The sequence below is a fragment of the Nematolebias whitei genome, chromosome 5 (assembly GCF_014905685.2).
Source record: "Nematolebias whitei isolate Nwh7 chromosome 5, NemWhi1, whole genome shotgun sequence".
NCBI classification, from domain to species: Eukaryota; Metazoa; Chordata; class Actinopteri; order Cyprinodontiformes; family Rivulidae; genus Nematolebias; species Nematolebias whitei.
This window is the reverse complement of record NC_056502.1, coordinates 25,948,852-25,963,422: the sequence shown is the minus strand read 5'-3', so window position 1 is coordinate 25,963,422 and position 14,571 is coordinate 25,948,852. Positions and strand designations below refer to the sequence as shown.

Below are 14,571 nucleotides of genomic sequence, written 5' to 3'. Positions count from 1 at the left end.
ATTCTTTCTGCTAACTACAACATTTTTGTGCTTCTTCTAACTTATTTCTGCTAATTTCAGCTTGTTATAATCCTTTCAACTTATTTCTGCAAGTTTCAATTTTTTCAGCTACTATTTAGCTGTTTTAAACAAATTTTAGTCTTTTCAGATAATTCCACATTTATTGCACTCATTTAAATTTTTTCAGGCTAATTCAGCATAAATGTGCTCTCTCCATTTCCTACTGGTAATTTAAGCTTATTTCTGCTTTTGTAGCTACTATTCAGCTGTTTTTTGGTGTGCTCTAATTTCAGCTTTTTTCAGACAATTTCCACTTCTTTGTGCTTCTTTAATTCTAATTGGGGAAACGTGTTCTTTCTACTTTCTTCTTTTTAAGCTTGTTCTACCTTTTCAGCTGTCTTCTTAGCATTTTTTAAGCTAATTTCAGCTGTTTTTTGATAAATTCAAGTTTTTTTGTGCAATTTTCAGCTACTTTCAGCTAATTCCACATTTTTGGAGCTCATTTCAGCTCTTTCCACTTCTTTCTAGTAGTTTAAACTTCTTTTGGCCTGTTAAGCTACTTTTCAGCAATTTTTAGCTAATTTCAGCCTTTTTGTTAGCTACCGTAATTTTCTCATTTTTGTGCTTATTTCTTCTAATTTAAACCTACTTTTGCAAAATTGTGTTGCTTCTACTTTCTTCTGCTAATTAAGGCTTGTTCTTCCATTTCAGCTACATTTCAGCATTTTTTAACTAATTTCAGCTGTTTTTCAGCAAGTTCTTATGCAATAAGCATTCACACTGCAATTTTGCAGGAAATGCAATTTCTCTACTTATTATTTAAAGGTATGAGAAAGGTGTGATCTGATATTGAGACTTAGACATAACCCTGAAATTCCATGTTTAAACTGAGCTTGTTCTCAGTGCGGGTTGTATTCTGCATGTCCCTTGTCTCCAATCCGGTTTGTGGTATTCCTGGACAGGATCTCAAGGTGCAGTCGGGAAGAGGAGGGTGTCTGGTTTAGGAACCGCACAGTCGCTTCTCTACTTTATGTAGATGATGTGGTTCTGTTAGACCAAGACCTTCAGCGTGCACTGGGGTGTTTCACAGCTGACTGTGAAGAGGCTGGAATGAGAGTCAGTTCTTTTAAGTCTGAGGCCATGGCTCTCAACCAGAAATGGGTGGAATGCCTCCTCTGGGTCGGGAACTTTGCCTCAGATGAAGGGGTTCATGTATCTGGGTGTCTTGTATCTAGTGATGGTCGGATGAAGCGGGACATGGATCGACGGATTGGGGCCTCGTTCTCAGTAATGAGGGCGTTGATTCGGTCAGTCATGATAAAGAAAGAGCAGAGTCGAAAAGCAAAGCTGTCAATTTACTGGTCTGTCTACGTTTCGACACTCACCTATGGTCATGAGGTTTGGATCATGACCAAAAAACGAGATCCTGGATACAAGAGGCTGAAATGGGTTTTCCTTTGCAGGGTGGATAGGTTCAGCCTTAGTGATAGGGTGAAGAGCTCTGTCATCCAGAGGGAGCTTGGAGTAGAACTGCTGCTTCTCTGCATCGAAAGGAGTCAGTTAAGGTGGTATGATCTGATTATGATGCCTCCCTTTAGAAGTTTCCAGGGCACGTCCCACTGGTAGGAGGCTCCGGGGAAGACCCAGAAGTCACTAGAGGAATTGTGCATCTTCTCTGGCCTGGAAACGCCTCAGGGTTCCCCAGGACAAGCTGGAAAGTGTAGCTGGGGAGAGGGCGGTCTGAGTTTCTGTCCTGGACCTGTTGCCTCTGCGACCTGACTACGGGTAAGCGGTAGAAGATGGTGATGGAAATTTAGCTTAAATTTAATTTGCATTACTTAAGAAGTTCATGGTTTATTTTATATTACTGTACTTGGAGGAGCTGGCCTGTTAAGATCTGTTTCAAAGTAATGCATTTGTTAAAAACTTTTCCTCATTAGGAACTTTCACAAAACCCTTCTAACTGGGCCTTCAACACCTTCTGGCTGCCTTGGTGCTAATTCTGAATGGACTGGGGTGACAGGAAATTACGGCCAGCCTATTACTGTTCACTATTGTTCTACCAAGCTAAGCATTAAAAGTTGTGAAAGTCAACTTGAAAAGGTAAGCTGACTGTGTGGTTCAAGTATAAGATAAGATTTAGTGATGACATTGAATCTGTGCAACCACCTAACAGTGGAATTTAAAAGTCTAAACAAGAACAGATTATTTACAGAGAAAAATATTGATGTTGATTTAGATTTTACTAATAAATAACATAGTTAATCAAAAAGAGAACAGTTAAATTACTGTAGGTTTATTATTTGTTTTTTGTAAATGATATGAGTGAGAAGTTCATTATGACTTTAATGTGGAATGTTCCAAGTCAACACAGCTGAGCTCTGTTCCACAAAGGCCTCTTCATTTCTGAAAGCTCAGCTTTGAGAAAAATGTGGTTGATTAGTGATTTATGAATGTCAGACAGACTGGTCATTTTGCAGAATTGTTTTGTAAAAGTGCCTTTGTAAAGACAGGAGAGCTCTAAGGCTGCTATCCAACAAATGTTCATGAAGTCTTTACATTCTTACTCACATTCATTTATTTTAATTTATTGAGTTAAATGTTGATGTTCAAATTTTTGCCATTTTCCTTTCGCCCTAGTATTCTGTGAGGAAAATTACTTATGAATACATGAAAAAGAGGAAACTCAGTTTTCATACAAAGTTTCCTTCTCACCTGTCCAAAAGAGCCCTTTCCGATCAGTGAATCTATTTCATAGCGGTCCAGCCACTTTTCTCCATTTTTCACAATGTAATCATAGTTGTCATCATCATAGCCGTCATTGTAAACTTTTTTCTCCTTCTTCGTGCTGCTATCTTCAGGAGGGACCTGCTGGGCCCGCCTTTTCTTCTTGGTATAGTACACCTAGGAGTAAAAGCAGTAATTAAATACCCAGCTATGCATCATTGGGTTGGGTTAAATAACAACGAGTCATATACAGTACACTGAGGTAGATTTTTATTATTTTGTACTAGTATGAGATATACTAAGCTCATGGCCATTGCAGGTAGACTAAGCCATTTGAGAGTTTTTACCTTAAATGAAAATTAATCTTAAAATATGTTTGTTTTATTTCTCTGAACTACCTCATCTGAAGCTTCAGACAATGTGCCACATGGTCTGGCAAACCAGTTTTTAATAAAATTGGTATAGGTTATTCTTTAAAGAATAGCCTCTTAATATTTCTTAATGTCAATATCATGTTAGCTTAAGCAGATATTGTTTGCATTTACTGAATTTATCTGCACAGATTTTATTGTCTTGTAAAACATCTTCACTGGGCCAAAATCAGCAAAGGGCCACATCATAAGACTACTTTCCAGGACAAATTTTTTTGTGTGCTTATTTTTTTAATCAAATAAATTTACTGAAAGACGCATTTAAAGTTTAAAACTAACAGAAAGGAGGAAAGTGTTATCTTAAAACCCAACCTAACAGAGCTGATATTGTTCCGATTCTTAACTCATTCCAAGGAAAAAGATACAAAATGTGACAAGACAACATCCTCTCAGGAAATGGACTCAAGTTGTGTGTGTATTTTCTCTCACTACATACCTCATTGATGTGCTTATAAGTTTTGATAAGGTCAACTGAGAGTTTCCTCAATGGAGCACTAGCAGGGTCTCTGAAACTGGGGGGAATCCTTCGTTGGAGTATGGTCATATCGGACAGCACCTAAAACAAATCATACCAGTCCTAAATTAATAACTTGTGCTCAGTCATGAACAACAAACATGAATCAGCTGTAGCTCAACTCAGAGTGCCTTAGCCAGTGAGCTTGAATATAACTTGTTTGACTCAGGTGCAATAATTAATATGGAGACAGTGGTAGCTTGTGGTTGTTAGACTCAAGATAAGAGAAGAGCTAAGAAGTCAGTAATCCCATGTTTAGGCCTGTTCCCATGTTAGATTCCAGTGTTTGAGTTCCATATTTAATCCAACTGTTTGACTTGATATTTAATCCTTGCTTGAAGCCATTTTAATTCCAACCTGTGTTCAAATTCCATGTCTCATCTTGTTTTTGTATCCAAATGTTTGATCCCATGTTTAATTTCGTGTTCAAATCCTGTTTGAACCAAAGTTTGAATTGAATTGAAAATGACAGAATTCAATCTTTGTTTACAGAAACTTTTTTTTAAAGTAGACATGTCAACATTAATAAACAGGAGGATTTTGTTAGAAATGGATCTTCTCTTGCTTATTCAAATTTTCATATTCCAAGAACAATAGGTTGAGTTGGACAAGTAGCTGCTATTTTTCAGTCAGAATTTTCATTAATCCAAAACCGATACTAGTTATAATTATTTTGAGTCCTTGACCCATCCAGTCATCCATCCATCATCTTTACCCACTTCTTCTTTTTCGGGTTGCGGGGGTCACTGGTGCCCATGTCCAGCAGTCACTGTTTGAGAGGCGGTGACACCCTGGACAGGTCTCCAGTCCATCACAAAGCCACATAGAGACAAACAAGACAAACAAGCATTCACTCTCTCACTCACACCTAGGGACAATTTAGAGTTACCAGTTAGCATAATGCATGTTTTTGGTCTGTGGAAGAAAATGGAGCACTTAGAGAAAACCCACGTATGCATGGAGATAACTTGCAAACTCCACCCAGGAAGGTATCTGGCTGGGATTCAATCCAGCGACCTTCTTGCTGAGAGGCAACAGCTCTACCAACTGAGCCACCTTGCTGCCTTTAATCTAAAATGGAAATTCTAAATAAATAAATAGCCTAAAAATGTGCAAAAATAAAAAAAAGTCTAGTTTGGTTTGTGCTTCTCATGTTCTACTTCTAACAGATGCCCAAAAGAAAATGTAATTGATAATGAAACTCAGAAAGTTTTTTTTTTTTTATCAAGTCATACATGTATACTTGATGTTTTGTCTATAAAACCCGAGATCCTGGGCAGACAAAAACACCTCATATACAGTATATGCAACAAAAGAGACAGAGTTTTGGATCAAATAGAATTGAACAGACTACAGTTTTCCTTCACATGGACAAGAAGACAACTTTACTTTATACTTTTTTCTTTCTTTCCTTACAATGATTTTTAGTTTTATTTACAAAATTAATATGCTGGTGGTCATGGTCAGTGTTGGTAATTCCTGCTGATGACCTCACAAAGCCTTTATTTTTTACAATGTTTTTTATAGACTCTAAACCGGGAGTAAAAGCATCTTTTCAAATCTGTTAAAAATGTGTTGATCTGTTTTTTGTATGAATTCATACAAAAAACCCCGAAACATGTCCAATAATCACTTGAGGTTTGTTTCATTTACTCTTCTTAATTAGAAGAATTAGTGTCGCCTTGACTGGGCTGTGTAAAAAGTCTTTATTTGTGGTGCTGAACCAATATCAATATTTTAATTTCTACATCCCGTTGTAGTAATAGAACAGATACTAAAGGTGACCTCCACCCAACAGAGGCATGCGTGTTACCTGCTGCTGATCGGCCATGGACTGGATGGAGCTGAAGGAGGGGTGTGTATGCGTGTGCTGGCTGGTCATGGCTGGCTCAGCGAGGGAGAAGCCCTGGGCAGTGGAGGAGGAGGAGGAGGAGGAGGAGGTGGAGGAGAAGGAGGAGGAGGTGGGTGGACATCCTGAGCTGCTTACACCTGTAGAAATAAAGAAAAGCCCAAACATTAGGTTTCTTTGCTCCAAGTCCATAACATCAATATCACTCTCCTCTTCATGTTAACTATAAATATTGCCACCAGACTGCTTGGACATTATTTACTGTGGTCTTTGGGTGGTCCCAAGGACCACAGTCAAGGTGGTCGTGGTGGAGGTTGAGTAATTATCTTTAAATCAAGCTTTGACTGTAAACCGATACCATTCCAGTCTCTTTTACTGCATTGGTTCCCAACCGTAGTCCTTGAGGAACACCATCCTTAGGTTGTTTTCCTGCTTCGACACACCTGGTTTGAATGAATGGGTGATTAACATTCTTCTGCAGAACTTGAGGATGTAATTAAATCACTGAATCAGGAGCAAGGAAACAACTAAACCATGCAGGGTAGTGTTCCACAAGGACCAGGGTTGGGAACCATTGTTTTACTGGGCCTTTTTTGATCTAGGTAACTCTTGTGCTCTACTGTGCACACTATGGTTTACCATCTTCCAAAGTATAACAAATACTTTTTAAAGTGATTTTTCTGGTGTCTTGGCTGAATTACCAAGATATGATCAAGTTTTAATTAATGAAGATATTAATATTCAAGGTTGTTGTGTTAAGAAACATTTAATACACACTGCCTGGCCCCCCCAAAACGTCGCCACCTGGATTTAACTAAGCAAATAAGTACGAGCCTCCTATTGGATAATTACTGCACGGGCGATTACGGTATCTTTCAGCTGGGAACAAGTTAACCCTTGCTGGTGCAATGAGTTGCTTCTCATTTCTTAAACAACCATGTCGAAAGACACATCACGTGGTCGTGGAAAAGATGTCAGTCTGTTTGAGAAGGGTCAAATCATTGGCATCAAGCAGAGAAAACATCTAAGGAGATTGCAGAACTACTAAAATTGGGTTAAGAACTGTCCCAACGCATTATTAAAAACTGGAAGAATAATGGGGACCCATCGTCTTCGGGGAAGAAATGTGGCTGGAAAAAATCCTGAATGATCGTGATCGGCGATCATTTAAACATTTGGTGAAATCAAATGGAAGAAAAACAACAGTAGCACTCAGGGCTATGTTTAATAGTGAAAGTAAGAGCATTTCCACATGCACAATGCAAAGGGAACTCAAGGGATTGAGACTGAACAGCTGTGTAGCCTTAAGAAAACCACTAATCAGTGAGGCTAAATGGGAAAAAAAGCTTCAATTTGCTAGGGAGCATAAAGATTGGACTCTGGAGCAATGGAAGAAGGTCATGTGGTCTGATGAGTCCAGATTTACCCTTTTCCAGAGTGATGGGTGCATCAGGATAAGAAGAGAGGCAGGTGAAGTGATGCACCCATCATGCCTAGTGTCTAGTCATCAATGCAAGATCTTGGTGAAAAATTAATGCAACACTGGATGGAAATAGATCTTGTGACACTACAGATGATTAATGAAACAACGCCACAGCGAATGCATGCTGTAATCAAAGCTAAAGGAGGGCCAACAAAATATTTTTGGGTGGGGACTTTTTTTTGGCCAGGCAGTGTAGGACTATTTAGATTTGGTAGACATCATTTAATTCAGTCTGTCAATGGTCCCACTAAGGAATGTGGACACACATTGGATCTGGGTTTTATCTGAGGTTCATCTGTTCTTAATCTGGAATTTGATGATGTCTTGTATTTAAACCATATGTCTGTATCATTCCACTTTGTTCCTTTCTGTCAACTCTCTAAATTGTGCACTTTTGCAGTGCTGCCATGCTATTCATCACTCCACTGACACTAGTTTTGATGAGACTTTTTTTTTTTTTACTATGAATGGTTTAAGCAACCCTTAATGTCTCCACCCCTGAGGAACCAACTTTTCAGTTTCATTTAGTTTGTCTGAATATTTTGGACTGTGTGGTTTCAATAAAAATCAGATATCCAAAGCCCAGATCAGAACAATGGTCAAATAATGACACCAGCGCTATAAGATGGGAGTGCAAAAGGGTAAAAGGAGGTGGATAAAGGGGAGGTTGCAGGTTTCTTTGGGAAAGCTGAGAGTGTGTTGACATTGTTATCAGAAAGCTGTAAAAACTGCTAGATCAAAGTTTTTCTCTTACATCACCGTCTCAAACTCTCACAACACCTGAGTTCTTGTTGCTACCAGCAGAAATCCCTACATTGATCTTTCTTCCCTTGCCACTTATAAAAGAAACATTATCACAATTCTGGGAGTGAAAATAGAATATTTCCTAAAACTAAGCAGTCATGCAAATGCAAAAGTAAAATTCTTCGTTCAGCGGAGGCAGCTTTTAAAACAACCCATTTTGTTAAAAAGAAATTTTGCGAAAGTAATACATGCTTTGCCAAGTTAAGTTACTATATTGATGGTTGCTATGGAGGTTGCGTGTCCACTCCAGATGCAGCAACTAAGTATTTTTTATCAATTAGCAGCTACGTTTTAAACAGAGTTCCTTTGTAGCATACAATGACAATGAAGCTAATTTTTAATTGCATTTATTACATCACAGCTTGATTACTGCACATCTTTTTGGAATTAGTCACTTTTATTACTTGTTCAAATGTTTACTATTCAAATTTTAACTAGTTCAGAAAAAAAAAAAACACGTTTCCCTTGTTATAGCTTTCCATCACTGTTTTCTAGTCTACTTATGAATTTATTTTTTTTTAAATTGCAATTTTTTAAAAGTTTTTACAATTCCGACTTTGGTCAGCCTTGTTCCTGATTTTTTTAAGTGCTTTTATAAGTAAAGTGGAATGGTAAATATTATAAACGACATATATCCAGTTAGACATCAGGACATTTATAGAAGGCTTTATTTTCTACATGGTAATGTGAGGGGGGTTACATTCTTAGAGCGCTCACTGTGAGGACTCCTAGTGTTTGGCTCCCTCTTGTGGTCTGTCCTCCTCTGTCTTGTAATCAGCCCCTTCCTGTGTCACCTGTCACCCTCCCCAGGTGTTTGTGTTGGTCGTTAGTGTCTGTAAATAAGTCTGCGTCTCTTCATTCCTCATTGTCTCTAAACTGCAAAGCCTCATGTTCCTGTTCCCTCTTCTGCATGGTGTCCTGTCTCTGCCTCCCTTCGTGTCTCTCCCAACATCTTGTAAGTTATTTATGCCTTGTCAGCCCTTTGGTTTATTAATAATAAATAACTTTTTGCTTTAAACCTGAATCCTCCGAGTCCTGCCTGCATTGTGGGTTCAACCAAAAACAGCAGAATTACAACATTCACAAATTGTGAAATATTTATTATGAAAATTTTGGATGTGGTCAAAAAAAGCACCAAATTGTTTACTGCACATACCACAGAATTTGTTTTAGGTTTCTGGTGCTACACTATTTTAAAAGTTCACATTCTCAAAAGTATTTATATGCCCGCTCCACACACAAGATCTGGTAGGAGTGTTGGATGCACGCTCTGCTTCTGTGCCTGGAGGATTGTACACATGGACCAAGATGAATGAAGTGAGCTCACAGGAAGAGTAAAGGGGGTTATAGGTCGGAGACTAGTATTACAGGATCACCGTCACATTAGTACACCAGCCATCATTGATGTAAAAACAAATGTCTCTACCTTTCACTTTGCCAGACAGCTCCATGATGTGGTTCGCTTTGAGGAGCTGGAAGCAACGTTTCCATGAAGTACAAAAGACGGAGACTTTGTATCTTCGTCTTTGTTTTGTGCTTCATGGAGATGTGGCTGTGTGAACCAGTACCAGACTCTACGCTGCAGCAACCAGCTCAGAGCGGATCGGATCATGAAGCTGTCCAGCAAATATTCCAGTTAGTGGTGGAAGCAGACCACACTGGTGATGATGATGAATCATCTGCAGTACGATGAAGTTCTGTAATGAAGGTAATGACAGCAGAGCAAAGTACAAGATTTACAGCTCTTTGGGTGGAAAAATTATACATTACCACAAAAACAAAAATTAAAAAAAGTAGAGTTGCAGGATATTTCTGTGAAATTGCAATGGTTTCAGTGATTAAATATTAGTTTGGATCTGAAGAAAAATCTGCAAAATGACTGAGTTGGCAAACTTTTATAAAGACTCTGTGGGGGTTCCCTTTAAGTGAAAAAAAACATCCTTTGAAGAACTGTCTTTGAGAAATTTTTTGAAGAAAATGCAAGATTTTGTACAGTTGTTGCTACGACATCCATTTCAAATGTTCTGAATGCCAAACCAGCCCTGATTAAATAAAGAATATTGAGGTTATTTAACCCCTGGGATGTCCTTTACCTTTAGAACAGCTATCAATCCCTTGGGGGGAAAAAAAAGAATCATACATTATACTTTACTTAAATACTATATATATATATATATTTTTTTTTTTTTTTTTTTTTTTTTCTCCCCACAAAAAACTACCGGTAGTTAAGTCTTTTAGAGCTATTTCAGCCTGAAATAGAAACACCACCAAAAATAAATAGAAACACAGACAAAAATAAATGCATGATTGAATTTCAAGAATGATGATGATGATCAACACAAAAATGAATCTATACACAAATCTATTACAGGTCCCTCTTGTAAATGAGTCCCCGTGGCACAACGAGGCTAGCCTATATAAATAAAAGTTGAATGAAAAAAAAAAAAGAATCAGAAAGTAACTGGTACATTTTCATCTTTAAATCACTCCGTGTTCTGTTGTTGTCTTCTTACATCTCCTCCTATGCCACCCTGTGAGTGCAGCTACAGCGTGCGCTCTCTGGACATTATTACCTGCAGTGTTCCATCAGTGTGGACTGAACTAGGCAAAAGGGTCTTCTCCTACTCTGCTCCTGTTTCCTGGAATATCTTGCCAAAAGACCTGAAGCTCTCAACCTTGACCTCTCAAAGGGATTTTAAACAACTGTTAAGTTCATGGCAAAAACCAATGCAGACATGTTCCTGTTTTCAGTATTTTGCATAGATTTATAATGTAGCTGCTTTCTTGTTTTGTTTTTATATCATTTCTTCTAGTTACTTTTCATTTTCTATGCTTTTTATATGATTGCTGATTGTTGTCTGTTACCTCATCTGTTTTTTTGTTTGTTTGTTTAAAAGAGGTCTCTTGTAAATGAGTCCTCGAGGCTCAATGAGGTTAACCTGTATAAGTAAAGGTTGAATGAAAACTTTGATACCTCACCTGGATAATAAACTGGAACACTGAGACAGAAAAGCTGGACCCACAAGTCTCTGCTTTTCCACGGATGAATATCTGTTTTTTCAGAGAATACAGACTTATGTACAGTAGGTGGACGAATAAATGAAGCCCAGCAACCAACAATTCAAAAGCAAGGCTCAATAACTAGAATGAATGTTGCTTTTGTCTTTTGGTATGAGATACTTTTTTTAGTTTTTGCATACTCTTTGGTTGAAAGCACAATGATAGGTAGGAAGGATAGAAACAGAGAAACATAGAAAAAAAAAACAAGATGACAAAGGTGAGGAAAAACGTGGTTAAACCAGTTAAACTTAAACTGTGGGGTGCACCACCCATAAGGAGAACGTAACATTTTGAATTGGGTAAACGGGTACATTCATGATTAATTTTCACAGGTCCAACCTGTAGGCGCTCAGATTATGTGCTGGGGGTGACTCTTGGCTACTACCACACCAGACTTTGGAAATCTCTACAAAATTGACTGAATTATAATTTGTTGGTGCTTTCCCAGGTTTATTAACTGTTGTGGCCATCTTGAATCATGGCGACTCCAGAAGTTACAATTTTCTGATTAACTTCTGCCTACAAAATGTCACGAGTTACTGCTTAATGAACTGTTTTCACATGTAGTTTTAAATGCCAACACTTGTTAAAGATGTTTTGTCTTCTATCATGTGTTCAAACAAAATTATCTCATCTGTTATTTTATTCACAGCTAAGGTTATGGTCATGCTGTTTTCAAAAATATGTTAAAATTATTCTTTGCCAAAAGTAATAGTCCTAATCCAAGTTATCTCCCTTTCCCCCACATCCTTTTTCATGGGTTACTTTGCTGACCTCATGTTCAAGTAACACATTTTTCCTTAAAAAATATGTGTGTGTGTGTGTGTGTGTGTGTGTTGGGGGGGTGGGGACTCCTTTCCTCAGGGTTTGCCACAGTGAACCACCTTGCATGAAGACTTGGCAATTGTTTTACGCCGGATGCCCTTCCTGACGCAAACGCAGACCACCGAGCTGCCACAGCCCTCTGTGAGGAGCAGAGCTTCCATCATTGGAATAATACAATGAAATAAACAAAAATTTAAAATGACACCCAGCCGGCCACTGGGTTTTAAACATATGGTCTTTCACAAAACTGATCATGGCAAAATTTAATAAAAAGATGGAACTTGGGCAGTTTATACAACAGTTACATTAAAAGCAGCTAATATGGAAATATAAAGCCTAACCTTAGGAAATGTGAGTGGGAAATATGAAATCCAGTCAGATAAATAAAGTTAGATTTTATTATTTCAAATTGCTAAAACTTTTCACTCACACATAAGAATACATTAAAATACTTCTGCTTTTACAGATTACTTAAAACTAACATCTTCCATAAACACTAAAAATAGCTTTCCCAATTAATATTGCACATTTGTAAACAAATTGCTTACATGCATTTTGTTCTAAAGAAAAACCTGAATCGGTTTAAAACACATAATCAGCTTCAAAGCAGAGCTGAACAGTAAGTGTTTACATGTTCTGCTGTATGAAAAGCCCAACGACATCATGGAGGCAGCTGTTCTGCTTACAGATTTGACACTGCTGGAATGAAAGAATATCAGCCTAGTGCTGAAAAATCTGTACTATCACTTTAAGAGACTCATGCACAGAACTTCCTCAATCTGGCATCCCCAGTCCTGCGCAGCCATTGGTCAAAGCCACTTATCTCTCTGATAGCTCATTCGTTGTTGGTATCTAAGGGCTGACTGGCCATCACTCTATAAATAAATCCTGTGCTGTCTCAGCAACCAGGCCATAATACTCATTAGCTACTTCTTTCTTCTCTACTGCTAAGCATGTGGCTTCCAATAGCAGGCCTAGCTCTCAGCAACAGTCTGACATACTTTCCCCTAGCAACTCAACCTATCCTACCAGCCATACTCTCCTCTCCATATTCTTCCCACTCCTTCATTATCTTCTCAAAATTTTTACTTGTCAACTCAGTCATTCTTAACTTGTTGCAATGTTTTCTCTGTCTAGACTTTAGTCAGTTCATTGTGTACATACAAATGTAAGTTTCAGAAAAAAGTAATAACTTGCATCTCACCATCTCTGATATGTTGTTGCAGTGGTATTACATAAATGACTAAACTTGAGAAGTCACCCCAAGCACCACAGCTACAAAATACACAGTTGGCAGCCATAATGTGAAGTTCATCTCTTTATTGGGATTTTGATAATTTGTCATGGCTCATGAAATTCTGCTGATTGTTTAGGCTTAAAAAAGGCTTTTCAAATTGTACAGCTTTTAAAAAGTGGCTATTTGAAATGTTTATTTTGTATAAAGACATGCATATGTAAAATACCAACATTGTAAAAAAAAAAAAACAAAAAAAAAAAAACATGTTTATGTCCAAAACTTGTATTCATGATTAACAGAAAATGACAAAGTACAACACAAACAGTGTCTCTGCATCTGTCCCACTGTCTATAGAACTGTTTGGTAAACATTGAATCTGTAGTTCTGCAAATGTATTCCTGTAATTGCAGCACAGTATTTGCAATGCTGTGTATAGCAATGCATCTAAAGTGCTGCATCTGTAGCAGTGTATCAGTAGCAATGTGTCTGTAGAACTGAATTTGTTGTACAGTTTCTGTAACAATGCATCTTTAGAAATGTGCATTTTTCCTGAAGCACTGTATGTAGACCATTGTAATTACTACTGTATCAAACGCACATAATTGTTGGATTACACCTAACATTTAGTGTTTAGCAAATTCTGTACAAATGCATTATATACATATATACATACACATTATATATATATATATATATATATATATATATATATATATATATATATATATATATATGCATACATATACATATATGCATATACATATATATGCATACGAGAGCTGGTGCAGGAAGAACAACCTTCACATAAATGTGAAGAAGACAAAGGAGAATGTCATGGACTTCAGACAGAACAACCAATATACGTGGAGCTGCAATGGAAGTGATCTCCAGCTACAAGTACTTGGGTGTACACCTGAACAACAACCTCAGCTGGGACAACAACACCACCGGTCTGATCAAGAAAGCTCATCAGAGACTCTACTTCCTCAGGCGGCTGAGACGAGCTGGTCTGGGAAGCTCAGTCCTCACCTCCTTCTACAGGTGTGCAGTGGAGAGCATCCTGTACTCCCACATCAACGTGTGGCATGGAGGCTGCACAGCTGCAGAAAGAAAAGCTTTGCAGAGAGTGGTGAAGGCTGCACAGAAGACTGTTGGTGTCAGCCTCCCCACCACCACAGACATCTACACCTCCAGATGCAGGAAGAGGGCCAACTGCATCATGAAGGACCCCACTCACCCAGCACACACACATTTTGCCTTGCTCCCATCAAGCAGGAGGTTGAGGATAATTAAGTGTAGAACCACTAGACTGAGGAACAGCTTCTACCCTGAAACACAATTTTGTTCCACCACATGTACCACGTGGTGCGTATGACAAATAAAGTACCTTGAATCCTTGAACATTTAAACATACACATTTACTTACACATATATATGTATACACACACACACACACACACAAATGTACATAAATACACATACAAATATATACATTGAAACATACACAGTTACATAAACATATATGCATATACATGTATACGTATACATACACATATATAAATATACATACACACATGCACATAGACACACACACACACACACACACACACACACACACACACACACACACACACACACAGA

At 38.0% G+C, this 14,571-nt stretch overlaps 1 protein-coding gene across 2 annotated transcripts in view; it reads right to left on the bottom strand.

Annotated features, from left to right (window-relative positions):
* Positions 1 to 14,571, bottom strand: part of dyrk1b (dual-specificity tyrosine-(Y)-phosphorylation regulated kinase 1B) — an 88,115-nt gene that overhangs the window by 29,833 nt on the left and 43,711 nt on the right. For both annotated transcript variants that reach the window (XM_037676397.1, XM_037676396.1), the window contains exons 2-4: positions 5,486 to 5,661; positions 3,595 to 3,714; positions 2,716 to 2,904 (exon numbers count right to left, since the gene is read on the bottom strand). In XM_037676397.1, the coding sequence (XP_037532325.1) occupies positions 2,716 to 2,904; positions 3,595 to 3,714; positions 5,486 to 5,554 (378 nt within the window). In that variant the 5' untranslated portion in view covers positions 5,555 to 5,661. The remainder of the gene's footprint in view (positions 1 to 2,715; positions 2,905 to 3,594; positions 3,715 to 5,485; positions 5,662 to 14,571) is intronic.